At 36.7% G+C, this 18,756-nt stretch overlaps 1 protein-coding gene across 2 annotated transcripts in view; it reads right to left on the bottom strand.

The window, feature by feature from the left end:
- Positions 1-239: 239 nt before the first annotated feature.
- Positions 240-18,756, bottom strand: part of itih5 (inter-alpha-trypsin inhibitor heavy chain family member 5) — a 40,827-nt gene continuing 22,310 nt past the window's right edge. Inside the window, exons 7-15 of one of the 2 annotated variants that reach the window (XR_004222004.1) lie at positions 18,152-18,268; positions 12,391-12,562; positions 11,648-11,957; positions 9,722-10,284; positions 9,086-9,139; positions 5,236-5,352; positions 4,023-4,400; positions 2,021-2,850; positions 240-1,582 (exon numbers count right to left, since the gene is read on the bottom strand). Coding sequence is in view for 1 of the 2 variants with exons in the window: in XM_031899051.1 (XP_031754911.1) it covers positions 2,585-2,850; positions 4,023-4,400; positions 5,236-5,352; positions 9,086-9,139; positions 9,722-10,284; positions 11,648-11,957; positions 12,391-12,562; positions 18,152-18,268 (1,977 nt within the window). In the remaining variant the exon portion in view is untranslated. Of the gene's footprint in view, positions 1,583-2,020; positions 2,851-4,022; positions 4,401-5,235; positions 5,353-9,085; positions 9,140-9,721; positions 10,285-11,647; positions 11,958-12,390; positions 12,563-18,151; positions 18,269-18,756 lie in introns of those variants that run through there. The other variant, XM_031899051.1, reaches the window with a different exon arrangement.

Genomic DNA, 18,756 nt, shown 5'->3' with positions numbered 1-18,756 from the left:
GTGAGCAGGGGGAATTATTTTTAGTGTCCCTTTTTTTTTTGTATGTAGCCACCTGTGTTTCCATCCTAGGGACAGACCCACCATTGTCTATATGTAAATGCAGCTCAGTATGCATGCCAACTAAAACTATTAAAATTCTCTTTGCTAGTGTAGCTTTTTATTAGTGTTGACGTGGCACTTGATCTCTCCCATGCTATTCTTTAACTTTAAGCTTTACCGCTATAAATAAGGAAATGTCACAGAGTAAAAAATAAGTTTATTTATAAAATAGCTGCCTGATACAGCCACGTGATAGATAGCAGAGTATTTGTATCATCTGAAACAGAAACAGGTTTTTGGTTAATTCCAGGCAGACAGCACTGGTGGAAGCCTCCCCCCAGAATTTGTGACAACTTTAAAATATGTAATCAGAAATGTCAACTACACCCTATTTCATGATATTATAGTGATCCTATTCTATATTTTGTTACCTAATTCTTCTTCACACTAAATGGCAACTTGAAATAAGGTCTCAAAAATACCCCAATGCATGATGGTTTTTTTGCCTTCCTCTGAATTAATTAGCTTCACCTCATCTACTATGTTACTAATGATATGGGGGTTAATGGGGGTCTCACTTTAACGCCAAACTAATATACAACATTAGAGCTGATGGTTCTCTAAGCATTATAATCCTCCTTTATGTTTGTCTTGTTTGGCAAGTTTTATTGGTCCATGCCATTGATAATGTAAGTCTTGCCGGATTCTTTTAAAAGGGCCATCAAAATGACAGAAATCCTTTAAAAGAAAAAAAGGAAAATATTTTGAAGGAGAAATCTTTGTCTAGAGACACTAATGCTTATGAATTTTCACTCTTAAATGGGCAGTTTTCTTTCTTGTTCAATAAACAGGGCTTATGCTGAACATACTTTTTGCCTATTGTTTTGAAACATGAATTGCAAAACATGGCAATGGCTCTTTCAAATTTACTACAGTTGCTGTGGCTTACTTAACAGTAAAGGCAATGACAGATTAAGAAATTTGTCACCTCCACCAAATCTCCTCTATTGCAGGCAACTAATCTCCATCAAATGCCTTTCCACCCGTGATAATGTAAATTGCTGATGGGAAAACCTGTGTCATTTATGCTTTCTCTTATGTTGCCCAGAGTTACCTCACAAAGAAGTTGCCCACGTGTGTCAGGGCCCCTGAGCTTATGGACTATATAAATTGATAAAAGTTACTCTGAATAAAAAAAAATAACAGAAAACTAATAAAGCTTGTGTAAATATTAGATTGTATTATATCGAATGGGAATCTTTATCTGATGGCAGCAAACCTTTAATATTTCCATAAAATAAAACCTAGAGATAAGTATACACACTCCTATTGCACACAACTGCAGAATACATTAGAGCTTTATAAATACTTGTTAATAATAAAATAGGTGTGTATGCTTTATTAGCTGCAGTTAATTGCTGGTGCCATAGCTACTACTTGATTTATTATTTATATGTCACTGCTCCATACGTGCAAAGACCCTTTTTGTGAAATAGACAGCCCCATTGCGTTAAACTAAATGTTTTGCAGAACAGGACCTTAAAGGAACAGTAACACCAAAAAATTAAAGTGTATAAAAATAATTAATATATTATATACTATTGCCCTGCACTGGTAAAAGTTGTGTGTTTTCTTCATAAACACTACTGCAGTTTATATAAATACCCTGCTGTGTAGCCATGGGGGCAGCCATTTAAATTGAAAAAAGGAGAAAAGGCACAGGTTACTAAGCAGATAACAGATAAGTAGCAGATTCCCATTGTATTCTACACAGTTTATCTGGTATCTTCTTATGTAACCTGTGCCTTTTCTCCCTTTTTCAATTTAAATGGCTGCCCCCATGGCTACACAGCAGCTATTTCTATTAACTATAGTAGTCTTTCTGAAGCAAACACGCAACTTTTACCAGTGCAGGGCAACAGTACATTATATTTTAATTATTTTAAAACATTTTTATTTTTTAGTGTTACTGTTCCTTTAATACATCTTTAATTGTATAAAATCTTTGATATACAAGCTAGAGAGTATTAAGTGACTGCTCATGTATGTCACCTGGGTACAGTGGCCACGTATATATAAGTTTCAGTGCTATTTAAAGGATAATAGTGATGAGCACATTTTTTCCCTAGGCATGGATTTGCTGTGAAATTCTCATCAGTAAAGGATAATGATACCAATAATATGTTTATGAAAATGCTAAACACATGGTTCTATTTAACCTCAGACACATACCTGTATATACATTTTAATGTTTTGTTGTTAAAAGATACATAAAAAACGCACGGTGGAATGATTATAAAAATATCTTCAAATACAAAAGTCAGTTGTACATTGCATTAATACAGTAAGGGAACACTCTGCATTCTGTACAAGATAACGACTGGCTATTAAACAAGCCATTTTTTTGTTAAATAATCCCATCAGAATATTGCACTGTAATATAATACAAGTTGTGTTTACTGAAAATGTCCGGGTCTAGTGTTCTCTTTTTGCTCAGTATATGTAAATGGGAATGTATACGAAATGTCCTGTGTAAATTTTGTTTTTACACTTCATTTGTTATTAAATCACTCCCACAGTCAAAGAGATGGGACACCAAGTAGTCCTGGTATGTTCCATCAATTAATTTGGCTGCATTATTCTTTGCAAACCAACAGTCCACCTGATGAAGGCCATTGTATATCTTTCTTTGTTTTCTAATTACAGGAACTAAGCGATTTCTCACACTCAGCAGGGTCGCAGCATCAGAAGTCTGGTTGGTAGCTTGTAGAGGTACTTTAGTTATTTTAACTTCATTATACAGGAACTGACCTTTAAGAGAAAACAGAGTTAAAGAAAGTATTACAATGGCTCCACCAAAACACCTATTCAGCTGAACAGCAGGCAAAATATTGGTATTTGGCTATATAATCAGATAAGTCTCTAGCTCTTATAAAAGATGCATATTGATATGTGCTCATATAGATAATGATTATGAAATAACATGTAACGTTTGCCCCGTGGCTAGGTATACCTAGCAGCTGGTTAGCAGGTAGCAACTGCATTACCCCTAATGTCATTATAATGTGGCTTATTTAAATGAAAGCATAGTTAGATGTTGACTTCCATACTACCTAGAATTTCTAAAAATACCAGCCAGGGGGCAACACAAACCTCCCCCAAGGTAAAAGCAAAATGCCTAATATCTCATTCTTCAGTTTCCCCATGTTGTACGTAGGTTAATAATCAGGGAATAAACAATATCTGATTTCTGAGGTGCTCATAACATTGTATTGTGATGAAGTTGTTACTTATTAAAAACATTTATGTCTGTGTTATACTACTTAAAGATAGAGTGTTCAATGGAATGATTATTCAATTACTTTACACAACTGTAACAGAGAAATAGAGTTGAGAAGGGAATCTTTATGGTTTTCTAGTTGGACAGGCCCAAAGATAGCATAATGTAGGTTCAAACATTTTAGGGCACCCATAATGCATGAAACTTACTACCAAACAAGCTATTTTAATTAAAAAAATGTCCTCAAGTGCTGGTACCATTATTTTGTATATTTGCGTTAATTAAAAAAGGCTACTGGCTTCTGTGCAAATAGCTTTTATACTATTCATTGCATAAACTGCATTTTTCTTGCACTGCCATATATTATATTCATTACTCATACTCATTAACCGTCATATTACTTCTGGTCTCCTTGTTGCATTACTCCATTTCTTTACACATTATACATTTATTTGAGCTCCCCATAGATCCTATTCAGGTCTATATCCCTATTTCTAAGGAAAAGTGATACTAAACTGTAGGTAGTCGATCAAAGCTCTGACAAGCTGCTGACTGTGTACCTACAGGTGAAATGGATGGCTGGTACTAGTAAAGATGTTTTAATTAAAGGGTAAGTTTTAAATAAAGCAGGGCAAAATGTAAAATTTAATTGCACATTGTGATGTTTACACACTATATCCTATAACACTGATAATTTTATTACCTAGAAGCCCGTGGGAATTGGACGACAGTCCTTTGCTGTTAGAAATGTAAAATCCCAAGTGATTCCTTTGGTATGGAGCTGGGTTTTTATAGTGATGAACCAGGATTACAAAGCTGATGGTGCCTTGAACTGTTACAGTAATGTTGGAGTTGGCGAGAACTGCAATCACCAGATCTTCGCCCTTTACTGTAGTGCTCTTATCGGTTGATAGAATAAGTCTGTCCTTGCTGTCCAGAATGACCTTGGATGGGGTAATCTCTATATAAGATCGTTTTGGCTTGTTGAGAATGATGGTAATCCTGCTGAAGTAGGTTCTGTGCTTCTTATGCCCGTTGGGAGGGGCTGGTGCTCCTATCAACTGCCCATTTACTGTTACTCCTTTACAGAACAGAAACAATATAATGTTACAATTAAGCTTTAATTATAGGTGTAGGCAGTCTCTCTTTCACAGAGACCAGTAGAAAATCTTACAGATGTTCCATGTTAAGTGTATCTAATTATTACATACCATGTTATCTAGTAACCATAAAGATATAATAAAGGTAAACTGCCAACTGAAGATGACACTGTCATTTTTAAAGTTGCGGCGTGAAAGGTTTTTAATACTATGGCAATGTGGTCAAATATTAAAATTAGATCATTACTAATTATTGATAATAATATTATTTAACCATAGAAATGCAGACAAACCTTTATGGATAAGAGAATTGTGTTTTTTTGAGTATGATAATAAAATCTGGCATCCTGTAAATGCCGGCAGAAATGTATTTATAGTTACGTTAGTAGTGACAATCTTTTGCTCATAATGCAAATGATGATTGTTCAGTGCTTCTAGTCCTAATAGCTGTTTAGACTGAGCACTGGTGACTTTTGCCTCTTTATATTAGGTCTGGACTGACTTTTGAAATATTGCCTGGAATTTCAAGTGGCCCAATAAAAAGTGACTGTGTCACAATTTACATATAACCAGTGCAGACCAGCTTTACATTCGTTTTACGATAGGCCAGCAGCTCTAAAGATATACAGAACAAAGTCCAGGCTACAGCACATTTGCAGTTTTCCTATCTGTACTACAATCTTATTGCTATTTCAGTTTTTCCTCAATTTTAGTTGACTAATACCAAACTTGATATTAGTAGTTACGCAAGATTCAGCTGCAAATGTTTGAAATACTGTTGTTTTGTAATAAACATAAAAAAGATAACGGACTTGCCTGAGTTTTTATGGTCTGACACCAACCTAAGGATGTCACCGGGTTCGCCATCAATATTGAAGCAAACGGTCATCTTGTTCAATGGAAAATCAACAACAAAATGGGGATCCCCATCCGCTATATGCAAAAATAAAAGTAATTAATCAGCAAGAAAAATAAAGTGGAATGCTTTGTGGTGTACCCAAAAATTTTTTCAGAAAAGTAACAGGACTTCTGTTTTTTTTTTTTTTTTGGTAGAAGGCTGATATATCTAAAGAGGCTATTTTTTATTAAAATACAAAACAGTCTGTGTGCTAAATTGAGAAATATCTGCAAAACTTTTACAGGGCAACTAAAGCCCTTGGGCACAGACCTACCTACAACTTATTCCTGGGTGGGTAGGGGCAGAAAGGCCTTGTGGCCCATGGGCATCTAGTTTTGTTACTGCACACTAGAGCAGCCTAGATCAGGGTCATTGGCACAGGGATGAGCTAGCTGAGTTAAGGGAGATGGCTAAAGCTCAGCTACTGTGGATTACAATCTCCCAAAATTGACTTGCTATAGTGCAGCGGTTCTCAACCTGGGGGTCGAACAACCCTTTCACAGGGGTTGCCTAAGACCATCGGAAATATTCTTAGGAATAATTTTATGGTTGGGGGTCACCACAACATGAGGAACTGTATTAAAGGGTCGCAGCATTAGGAAGGTTGAGAACCGCTGCCATAGTGTAACATTAAGGGCTGTGGCAGACGGGGAGATTAGTTGCCCAAGACAAATCTCCCTTGTCGCAGGCGCCGCATATGCCATCCCACCGGCGATTTACATTCAAGCTGGTGGGATGGCATATGGGGGAGCTTAGCCAATCTCCCCCATATGCCATCCCACTAACTTGAATGTAAATCGCCGGTGGGATGGCATATGCGGAGCCGCAATTTTCCGAAATCGCGGAAGTTGCCTTGAGAGGAGCCAAACTCCCCATCTGCCACAGCCCTAAGAGCCCTGCAATTAAAACCTATTACTTATGCCAATCTTAATGTTATACTATGGTAAGCCTTTTATGGGAGATTTGTTGCCTGTGGGAGCACAGATTTAACCACAGGCAACAAATCTTAAACTGGCCATACACGCGCCAATAATAATAAATTCTGTTACTAGTCCTGTTTAATAGATAATCTCAGCACCAAATTACATGTAAGAAGAAATAAACAGCTTTTACACCAATTTTACAGCCTAAATTCTTTCACAAAGCACTTATCATTTTAGCCTGCATAGACAACTGCAGCTTTTCTCTAAGGGCTCTGGCACACGGGGAGATTAGCCGCCCACGACAAATCTCCCCGTGTGCCAGAGCCCCAACCAGTCTCCCAACTCTCCCCCCTTTATTTATTAGGGCTTATGCTAAACATACTTTTTTGTTATTTCTTGAGCTAAAGAGGGCAAACTGACTCCATGTTTAGTTATTGTGAGGTAAATCATTAGATTACCAGCACACAAAGCTTCTTGCATAATGTACGTCTACTTATCTGTGCAATGAGAATCTATCTACTTTGCAAACATTAAGTAGCTTCAATTTTCCTGCCCTGTTTATCTCAAGAAATAACAAAATTCGTAGTTTTTTTTGTGATTAAAACAATAGACAAAAGCCCTGTTGAATGAAGGAGAGAATCAGAAGGCTGGTTAGAAAAAGATGCAGTAAACTAGGCAGGATTTGATGAGGTCACGGATAAGTGTTTTAGTAGCTGTGTAAGGGCTCTGGCACACGGGGAGATTAGTCGTCCGCGACAAATCTCCATGTTCGCGGGCGACTAATCTCCCCGAAAATGTAAATCGCCAGTGGGATGGCAAATGCGGCAGCACAAATTTCCCTGAAATCGCGCAAGTTGCCTCGAGAAAATTGCGGAAGTTGCCGCCCGAGATGCCATCCCACCGATGATTTTCATTTTCACCGGTGAGATGGCATCTCGGGGAGATTAGCCGCCCGCGAACAGGGAGATTTGTCGCAGGCGACTAATCTCCCCATGTGCCAGAGCCCTAAAAGGCACACAAATATCCACAGGCCTTATTCACTGAACTGTATAAGGACAGTGGCACACAGTCGCCCCCGATAAATCTTCACTATTGCGGATGACTAATCTCCCCAACATGCCATCCCACCAGCAACAATGTAAATCACCGGTGGGATTGCACGCGCATCGCTTCTGTTTTCCAAAGTCGCCCGAAGTTTCCTTGTGAGACAACTTCAGGCGACCGAAGCAATGCATATTCCATCTCACCAGTGGAATGGCATGTTGGGCAGATTAGTTGCAATTAGTAATGAGCAAATTTTTTTCGCCAGGCATAGATTCGCAGCAAATTGTTTTGCGTAACTTCCAAGAAAATTTGCAGCCGAAAAATTTGTTGCTTCAAAAAAGCTGTGGTTGCATCAAAAAGGGCATGGGGGGGCGACAAAAAAAAGACGCAGACGTAAAAAAAAAAAATTGCGCCATTTTTGGCGAATTTTGCTGTTGTTTTGCGAATTTTTCTCTCTTTCTGCTCAATACTTTTGGAATCCCAATCCCTATATTCCTCCTTAACTAAAGGTCCCCATACACGGGCCGATTATAGCTAATCAGCCCGTGTATGGACAGAAACGTGCGACCTGGCCGACCGATATCTGGGCTGAAATTGGTCAGATTTGATCGCCAGGTTAAAAAATCCAGTCAGATCGGGGACCGCATTGGCTCGTTGATGCGGTCCCCGAACCGACTGCCCCATGGCCGCAAATGTAAGCTACTTGCTACCCGATATCGCCCACCCGTAGGTGGGGATATCGGGTGAAGATCTGCTCGCCAAGCGAGCGGATCTTATAGTGTATGGGCACCTTAACTCTTTATAATTAAATTCAGATTTTATCTTTTGGAGCTCTACTACAGCATCTGATGAGGTTAGTGCCCCATTACTCTCCTATTATTCCTCCTGTGTCTCTAAACCCATTTCTCTAAGGGGCCTATTTATCATGCTGTGACAAATTTGACAGCATTATTCTCTGTAAATTAAGGAGAAAGAAAAGAAAGAACACACAAAAAACTGGTCTGGTGATGTGTGGCGAATTTTTACACCACATAATAAATCTGCTCCTAAATCTTTGTAACAGAATGTATTTTGTTTTTTTAATTATACTGTTTAGTTCCCTGTCTGTCATATTAATCTGCTGTAAATTTATACAGCATTGGATGTACAAATAGCATACATACATAGAGTCATTAAGAGGAATTTTAAATTAGATAAAGCTTTAGGCAGATTTTTACTTAGACTCTTAAGATTATAATATCCAGATCCATGTATCTTTTGGCCAGAGCAAGTATAAAACGTTGGATTAGACAATTATTCTATACTAATTATTCCATATTATGGTTGCAAATGTGCATATGCTGCAAAACTAAATGAAATCTTATTGAAATGAGAGTAGTAGTACTCTAAAGCCTCATCATCACCAACATGATATTTCCTGTAGATACAAGTGTGTTAGCTAGTGTTACTTATATACATAGTGTCAGCTGGTTGATGAGTGATTATTGAACTAGTCGGAGCTGGTAAATTGTTATTGTAAGAACCTGTTGCATGCCATTACATAATGCATAGAGACCCTGAGGATAATCATGGCAACAGTTGTTAGAATACAGACCATAACCTTTTCACTGGTTTTCATTTTTCTTTAGCTTATGGAAAAACTGATTACATTATTTGGGAAGTCAGAACTCCCATTGCTAGGACCCAACATATCATTATCCTAAGTAGTTAAGGAACAAGGTTGCTCAAAACATTATATATTACAATGCCTCATACAGCTGGTGTTTAATCAGGGTTAGGGAATTCCAGTGTATCACCTTACCTGATGTTTTGGATACAGATGTATTTTGCTTGCTTGTCTTCCTAGGGGAAGACCCTAGATAATAAGGAAAATAAGATATCTATTATATAAAATATGGAACCCTTGTTGTTTTTAAAGGAAAGCAATCTAGTGATTCCTACCATCCTACATATATATATATATATATATATATATATATATATATATATATATATAAAAAGGCTGAGGCACCGGGAAAATTTCATCAAAAAGAGATACTTATTTTATTTAGATCAACATTTCGGTCCTCACCCGGGACCTTTATTAAGGTGATCTTGATAAAGGTCCCGGGTGAGGACCGAAATGTCGATCTAAATAAAATAAGTATCTCTTTTTGATGAAATTTTTCTGGTGTGCATCAGCATTTTTTACATACATATAAATATATATATATATATATGTGTATATATATAAAATATAATATACCCCCAATCAAAGCAGTGTCAGTACAATGTTACAAACTACTATTGCCTATCTTCCCCCAAACTAAATCCTTAGAAATTTCCAAGTACTGAATACTGTTTTACTATTTTCAGAATACCATATTGCTTACAGCAAAGTATATAGGTACTGAATACTATTTTGAATACTATATTGCTTGCAGCAAAGTACAAATACCTGTAATGCCTTGTGGAGCTTTCTTTCCCTGAAGATTAAGCAGTTTATGACCAATGCCATCCATGGATAGACTGGTTAACTCTTCTTTTGGAAGATCTGCTTGAAACCCAGAATCCTTCATTTCCAGTAGTGTAAAAGGGGTCACAAAATGGTAATGCAGAGCAAGCTTACTGGCTTTGTCCATTATTTCTTCTTTGTCCTTGATGGTATCACTTTTATGCCAAGATGTTAAAAGCTCCTTAAATGTCAGATAGCCCCACAACCTTTCAATGTGGTTTTTGTATTCCTTATTGTCCTCAATGACCTCTGATCCAATCATTTCAGCTTGTCCAACACCTTCTAATTTTATGTCAGCTTCTAGGACAACATATTTATTTCCATTACTTGCAGTGATTTCAACATGGAGAGTCTCTGAGGATCGGTTTACTAGTTTTCCAGCAACTACTATTTCTGACCCATTGAAATAGTTGTAGAACATATTCTGAGTGACGTATTGTACACTATCTGGCGGGTAATCAATACGAATGTCTGACAATAATGGAGTTCCAATCTCATCATAAAATCTGCAAAATACAAAATTATTTCAAAAACCTTCTACAATACATAGTTTAATAGGTACACAACATGGAGCAAAACTTTGCTCAAGAGATGCTTGAGAAGCAATTGCTCTATAGCATATGAGGTTAATTGTTTGGTCTAAAACAATATGACATTGTTTGGCAATGACACCCAAACACTGCAGGTTTGTGCTGCATCATAGAAATATTAGAAATATGTTTCTTGAAAATAATATGTAGTGAATCCATTCAAGTACCCACCTCTCAAGAATAATTTTATAGCAGTGGGCTGTATAACTATAGCATTCCAGAAAACAAAGTGTTAGATACCTTGGCACATGTTATAATGTCTTAAGAAATTGACATAAATCGTCTTCAAATGGCTAGATAGGCTACATAATTAGATACCAAATGTATTGTGTTATAAATGTAAATGTTGATGTTTTTTAATTAGATCATTGCAGAGGAAATTGGATGGCCCCTAAATCAATAAAGCCAGTACATTTTACTGAAAAGAGTAAAGCTGGCCATACACGCACTGATACTATCATACGAAACCTAGTTTCGTACGATATTCGGTGCGTGTATGGCATGTCGGCGAGTCGACCGATATCGCAGGAAGCTGCTGATATCGGACGACTCACCTATCGGCCAGGTTAGAAAATTTTGATCGGGCGCCATAGAAGGCGCCTGACCAAAATCTGCCGTCAGGGCTGAATCGGCAGAAGGAGGTAGAAATCCTATTGTTTCTACCTCCTTATCTGCTGTTTCAGCCCTGACTGTGTGTGGCGGATCTGATGGTCGCATGAAACATCGTCAGATCGCCACGTGTATGGCCAGCTTAAATCATAGCTTGATTATAAATCCTGTACTGAACATATAATATGCATAATGCATAAAACTTAAATATGCTTCTCAAGCTGTCTTGTGAAAACTTTAAAGAATAATGGCAATGTGAGAGGTTTTAATGTGGCAGCCAGTGGTGGTGATTCCAGTCTTGGTTCAATGTACTAAAAACGCTAGCATTAAAATTGTGTTCCAATAATTATTTTGTAAGCAGAGGAGAACATGTGTTCATTATGCATTTGAATGTCAAAAAATAGGAAAATATGGATTTCCTTTAATTGAAACAATAGGCAGAATTTAATTTAAGTCCTATTTATTGTGCCCATATTTAGTAAAGGTGTTTTAAGGTGTATACTGCCTTTAAGGAGGATATATGGGAAGCCGTGGTCATTACAGAAGACAATGGATTCCTAGGCAAAAACAAAACTACTGACTGAAACAGTAAAATTAAAGACATTTCAGCTTTTTAGAATGACTGTTATGCTAGCATGTTACTACAAGGATACGTTTCATTGTTACATACCCTTTAAGTTGAGAAGCGGCATCCTCATTCTCCTGTATCCGTCGCATCATACCACAATTCTCCAGGGACAGTTTCTCCAGCAAATTGAAATCAACATCATTACCAAAACCAATGCTGAACAGGCAAAACTTTTCCTGGATGGCATTCTTGGTGTTGCCCAAGATTTTTGGAGACTCTATTTCACCGATGGTTGCTCTTCCATCCGTCAGAAATATCATTAGAGACACACTCTTCTCATGTTTTCCATTACTTGCAAGATAATTGTTAAGAAGCTGGGCACCAACGTGGATACCTTCATTGATATTTGTTTCTTGTTTGAGGAAAAATTATATCGTTTCTGATTAGTTTTATAAAGACATAAAATATGGTCATTTGCTCTGTTTTGAGAAAGTTAATTTACTGCTTTAAACCATCTGAAATGTTAGTTAGCAGACTGGCACTTGGTTGGATGAAAGATCTTTAAATGTACTAATGTATGTCTAAAGACAAAGATCAAATTGGTGCAGTCTGTATAACATTGGAAAGTGAATAAATAGTAAAGTAAAAGTATTGATGAGATGAAAATCATCTTATTTTGAAACATTTTGTGAGAATACCCAATTAAAATTCCAAAACCCAATTCCCAAAATAGGGAAAACAGGAAGAGGACAACCAATAGTTTATAAACATGCCATTGGGAAACCTGTGCTAATTTCCTGTCCAAAGGCAGGAAATAGTAACAAAAGTGACTTGTCAGCACTTACCTCCTGTGGGATAAAGGCTGTAAATAAACTTCTTTGCATCTCTGATATTGTTGGGAGAGACTTTTACCATCTGATTTTGCTGCCATACTTTGACTCGTTTAGAAAAGCCAATAATGTTAAAATGATCTTGAGGTCTAAGGTCTTTAAGAATGGTAAATAGGGCTTCCTTGGTCTAAAAAAAAATATATGTATATACAGTAAATGCTTGATATTTTACTTTAGAATTAGCTTTAATTGTTACTGTTTCTATAATATTGCGCCAATAAGTCAACCAGGAAGGCCTGCTTTCAATTTAATTGCAAAAATGTGATTGAATTAAAAACTGACATGGTTATGCAACATGGTTATTTTGCCAGATACTGTGTACCTAGTACATTGGATTAAAAGGGCTAGACTAGTATAATTTGCAAAAATGTGTGTTTGTTTCCTTGGAATTCAAGTAAATGTACAGGGAATGCCAAGATAATATTTCCATGAATCTAAACCCTAAGTATCTTTTTTTTTTTTTTTACCAGCTGGTGCTGTCGCTGACCTTTTTCTTACAATTGTGTGGCTGTTGGTACATTTATGACATCAGGCTCTAAAGGACAATGTATTAGTTAACTCAGCAATAGCTATTTGTACTGAATGCCTTGCATTTCTCACTGTATATGTCATTTTTTTCATCATTGCAGTGGAATCTTGGCTCTCCCAATATTCAATTTTCTTTCTATAACCATGTTCAGCTTTGTTCAGTTTGTTAAATGGGACTCAGAATGACATTTACTATGTAGTTTTGCTTAAACTATACTTCTCTTTCTCATTATTTGAGACATTTTTTAAAGTTTAGGGTTTGGAAGGCTCTAAAATTCTGTTCCACTGTGTCGGTCTGTAGCTAGTTGTTGTTGTGACACATTAACCTCATAAGCTCTTCCCAGTAGCCAAATTATCAGGAATGTCTGGTTGGCTTTACCCACCTAAAAATATGCACCGCTCAGTTGGCAAGTATGAAGTCACTTCAACAAGGACAAAACTATTCACAGTAAAGAGACATCAGTGCCCAATAAACTTTAAGGAGAATTACTGTGCTTTTTTGAAAGACTAAAGAGGATTGAGAGCATGGCCATACTGCTGTTTAAAGCTCTTCCATGTTCTTGGTCAACCATTAAACGTTATTACAGAATTGTTATCCTTTACAGAACATGTTTTACAGCACTATACAGAATAGAATGTTTGATCATTTACATGAATCCCTGTGCCAGACATACAAACATAAACACCAGGGTCAAATGTCATGAGAAGCCATTTTACCTACCAGTGTATTTTTGGGGTCAGTATTTAAAATTTAATAGGAGTCAGTTAAATCATGTATTCAAATGCAGTTTTTATAAGCAAATTCATACTGCAGTAGGCAACCTTCAACTTCATACAATGACTATTTAATACAGATTATTATTACAAAGGATCATTTGTCAGATATACAAAGACTGTCTGGTGTTCTACAATCTTCATGAACTGGAGCCAAAAGTTGGATTTTTTTTATGTGAAAACCATTTCATTCATTTCTATCAATGAAATGCTACTTTAATAATAAAGGGAATCATGGTATGAAAATTGTTCTTCAAGAAGCCAGTATGCAATGAACTAAATTCCATTGTCGTCAGCAGCCAGCTGCTAAAGAGGTTTGCAGATTGTCTGTTCTTCCTTATCTATAGAACAACATTTTTTCCAAATGCAAAACATAGGCAACAACATTAAATGAAAACAATCAATAGCAATCCAATAAAGCTAGAACAGAAGAGTTTTCCAAAGACACCTAGATTAGCAATATACATTTCATATACACAGATTTTCACACCTTCCCTTTGCCTCAGCTTCACCTTAGGTGAATCAGTCAGTTTCACAGCTAAATCTTTGCCATCTACATTCTAATCCACCTTTTGCTATTTTAGACATGAATATATCTTTAAAAAGTGTGAAGTATTATGAAACAGAAACAATTTACTATTTTAGTCTAAATTGTCTTAACAATACTCTTGTACATCAAATGTCCAACATATAAAACAGCAACCAGACAATACATAAAAAGGTTACTTTAAAACTATCATTTATAAAAAAAATAAACATAAGGCAGTACAACTCGCAACCCATTTTTGCCACAGATAGGCTGTGATTATTAAAGCAGTACAATTACAAACTACATTTGCTGCTCAAATACACACTGTGGGCACATTGTTTTATCACGTGATGCAGGGATGTGCTGTTCTACAGAGTTCTGCCTCTTCTTGGCTGCTCCTTCAGTTATTTACAGAGACTTCCATATTTACATTTTTTCTTCTCAGTGGAGGAACCTGTTGATTGGTTTATGAGAATTCTTGTGTTGAGCGGATGTCTTATGGCAGTCCCAAATGGCTATAAGGTTTCTGAGCATTTCCTATGGTTCTTATTAGCTAATCTATGGGCTCTTTGCCGTTAAAACATCCAGCAGCACTCAATGAAAGAATGCACTGGCTTAAAATTGGGTTATTTTTCTGTTTAAAACAGATATTTTTTGTTCACAAGCCATTCAAGAGTTTTGTCACTTAAAAAGTTAAATGTCTTAACTTAATGGAGTCTGTATTTAAGCCAAGTGTGCACATGATCCAATACAAATTCTCAAGCAGAAGGAAAGAAATAATTATTACATGCTTACATAAAACAGCAGGCTTTAAAAGGGCAGTATATACCTATATTAAACCTATGCTGAAAAGTTGTTCTGTTTATTGTTTTAATTAGAAAACTCTATATTATCTCCTCCCTCAGTTTCTCACAAGAACCAAAGCAAGTTGGAAAGTGAAATAGCTTTAAATTTATTGTTTGCCAAAACCATAGACATTTGTTAAGTAAAACAATAAGCAAAAGGTATGTTCAGCATAAGAACTATTGATTTAGTTCCTGGGGGAAATAAGACAGAATGTTTTATTCTAGTGCTACATAAAACTTACAGTTTGTGTACTTTTCATTTTGGTAATTTAGCTAATTAATAACAATTGTTCATTTATATTCTGTACCTGCACTTTTTGCATTTAGAAATGCCTGAGCCTGGTGGGGGAGCATGTCAGTAGTAAATACGGAAGTCACCTGTTACTAGAAGTCACAAACAGATTGAGGCCCAAAAACATGCAAATTTACATATTCTTGCTGAAGTCTGCATGTCTGCACTAGTGACAGGCTGTTCCATAGAAACTAATGAGAGGATCCCCAGATAGGTTAGGGTGCTTCTCCATTTCCAGAGAAATATCAGCTGCGAATCAGCCCTGTGTGCCATGAGCCTTACAGATGTCTGCAGCACCTTTGTGTCGTGTTATTTTTATCCTGTGTGTAGACAAAATAGCATGGAATAGCAGCAGCTTATGTTCATTTCAGTCTTACATCAAGTTTTATAGGTACAGATACTGTTAGGGTTGAACACATTTGTTTGCACAGCATTGTTGTAACCTGCACTTATGGCTACAAACCAAACATTCCTGACATGCAAAGTCATTCTCCTGGCAATGAATATCAGCGAGTATCATGATTAAAGGCTATGTGTACAGTCCCAGTACTGCTAAAATACACCTCACATTAATGTTTACATATCAGTTGTGCGCTTAAGCAAAAATAAGCAGACTGTGCATGTCTTTTAATTACAAATTTGAGACTGCATTTGGGATCGGAAGTACTGAAGTTAGCACTCCTGTTTGCCTGGCAGCAGCATCTTTGGCAGATTTGATAATAACTGCATTTGGAAAGCAGCCACTAGTCTCATTATTGCGATACGGCAAAGTGCCAGCTCTTTAGACACACATAGACTTATTTTCTAAGGGTCAGGGGCTGTGTTACTTATCTAGCTTTGAGGAAAAAGCTTAAATGACTAGGATTCATATATTAGGGCTTCAATAAAGGCTGATTGTTGTTTCATTCTGTGAGTCATTAACAAGTTACCATTTTGCCATTAAAGGGATTCTGTCATGATTTTTATGGTGTACTTTTTATTTCTAAATTACACTGTTTACATAGCAAGTAATTCACTCTGCCATTTAAAATGTTAGCCTTGGACCAATAAATGCAATATTGGTGTGTAGGCAGCCATCTCACTGCATTGTGCAGTATAGTAGATGCAAGAAATGTAGGTGAAAACAACAAGAAACAAGTACATATTTTAGGAGTGTCCCTCTTACAAGTTGCACTCTGCCTTGTTATACAGCTAAATTTACAGACATTAGTGTGAGATGGCTAAAAGACCACAAAGGGGGGTATTCAGTTAGTTGCACCGACCCACTAACAAGCCACCAAGATTCTGAAATAGATCTAAAACATAGCTTTTATTATTATAAACAAATGAAATCCAAATGTAATCTAAAAATATCAGCTAAGGTATCCACAAAATATAATGGAGAGTTATTGGCAATCTCCTACATAAACCATCTGATGCCATCAAACAAAAACAACTTATTCTCCTTATTCACCAACGTGTCACGTGTATGAAAACCAAAGGTAGTGAGAGTTTCCCTGAGTGTCTGCCAAGTTACTGAAAAAACAATAGATTGACAAAATCTTGAGTAACAAGAGAACCCCCACTACTAAAATGTAATTATTTTTATTCTACATTAGACAAACAAAAAGGCAAAACAGATTATGAGTTTAATGCCAGAGAATTTAGACTCCCTTTCATTTTTGCAGCCTACTGTTTGTTACCACTATACCAGCAGAGTCAAGATTCCTTTTATGTCAGGTAACTACAATATGCAGTTAGTCACAAAAAAGAAATAAAGCTACCAGTGCATTTTAGAATTCTTTTCTTGACCAGTGGAATGAAGCTATTGACTAAAGCATTTCTGCTTGTTGATCAGCTCAAGCTTACACTCTGTGCATGGGAAATTCTAGTAAATTTCAGATTTCATTTTTCCATGAGCACTTTTGTTATGAGTCACAGTTGCTCCGTATTTTTATCCCTGGCTATTTAGAGAAAATAAATAAAACTTCCTCTGAGAGAATTAGTTTGTATAGAACAATTATGGGCTGTTCCTGTAAGAACACAGGAAGCTTGGGAAGAACCCATCTAAGGATACGGTGAATTTGCTAAGATCAAAAATATACAAAAGTCGGGACACACACTCTGGATGTTGGATCATGCAAGCTGCAGTTTAGGAATATCGGATAGTCCAAGATTCAGAGGCCTACAACTTGCAGAATGGAAAACCAAAGACTTAAGCCTCACTCTGCATGCAGCATTGCTTACTCACAGTACTGTATACAAAGGATGGGAGGCAGATTTTTACATGAGCATTCCTGTAATCTTCCATAGTGTGCACATCATTCAGAATATGCAAGCTAGAGGGAATGCAAGATCCTGGAGAGCCCTGTCATTAATGGGTTCCTATGTACCTATGTGAGCTGTACTCTGCACCTTCTGACTCACTTTCAATCTAGCAGCTAGTGCCTAAAACCGCTAAAGGCACAAGTTCTCAATGTTTGGGCCCGAACTACATAGTTTGTGAATCACTGCCCTATATGATGAGGGGTGTCAAAGGCAGCTTGCATTGCATATGCTATAATAGCAATTTAAGAAGACCATTTACAGGTCGAAGTTTTGATCATCTGGGTTTTTTTCTGAGAAGATTCCAGTGATAAAATACCTAGTGCTAAACTGTCCTAGGGTTTTAGAAAAAGATCTGAGGCCTCGTTTACAATGTTAAGGAAAAGTGCAAATCTGCATTATTAACCGTAAAGTCCTATCATGAAAAAATACACTGATTCATACCTGTTTCATTTTGTTTCCCAACATAGATGCACTTGTATCAATCACAAACACCACATTCTTTGGCAGAGGAGGTAGATTTGTAGGTGCAAAATAATGCACAAAGTATCCATTCAAAACCTAGGAAGACAATAAGAAACTAGTAATTTTTTTATGAAGGCTAAATAAGATAGCTGGTGGGAATCCATTCCCTGAAACTAAAAGAACGGAAAATGTTGTGTTGAAATGTTCTATCTTGCTTTTTCTTTGGATTAGTGGATTAGCAAATCTAGCCCTAATTCAAGATGTTACCTGGTTTTGTATTAACATCTTGATTGGCTTTAAACCAGGGATGGGTAATCTCCTGCCCATTAGAACTACATCTTTCAGCATCCCACCAACAACCAGAGGCTGTAGATCAGCAGCATTTTGAAGGGAAATTAAATTTGTCTGGGCCCTCTGGTTGTGGTCTGAAAATAAATTTAACACTGACAGTTACAGCTAAAACACTTACAGTATGCAATGAGGGCACATAAGTTCTTTGCTAGAATCTTTCACTAATGGGGTTTTCAAATCATTATAAATCCAATTGGTTTCCTGCTGTTAAAATTATTGTAATATATTTCTGT

The sequence above is a fragment of the Xenopus tropicalis genome, chromosome 3 (assembly GCF_000004195.4).
Source record: "Xenopus tropicalis strain Nigerian chromosome 3, UCB_Xtro_10.0, whole genome shotgun sequence".
NCBI lineage: Eukaryota > Metazoa > Chordata > Amphibia > Anura > Pipidae > Xenopus > Xenopus tropicalis.
Note: the sequence above shows the minus strand (reverse complement) of the source record. Positions and strands in the feature narration are given on the sequence as shown.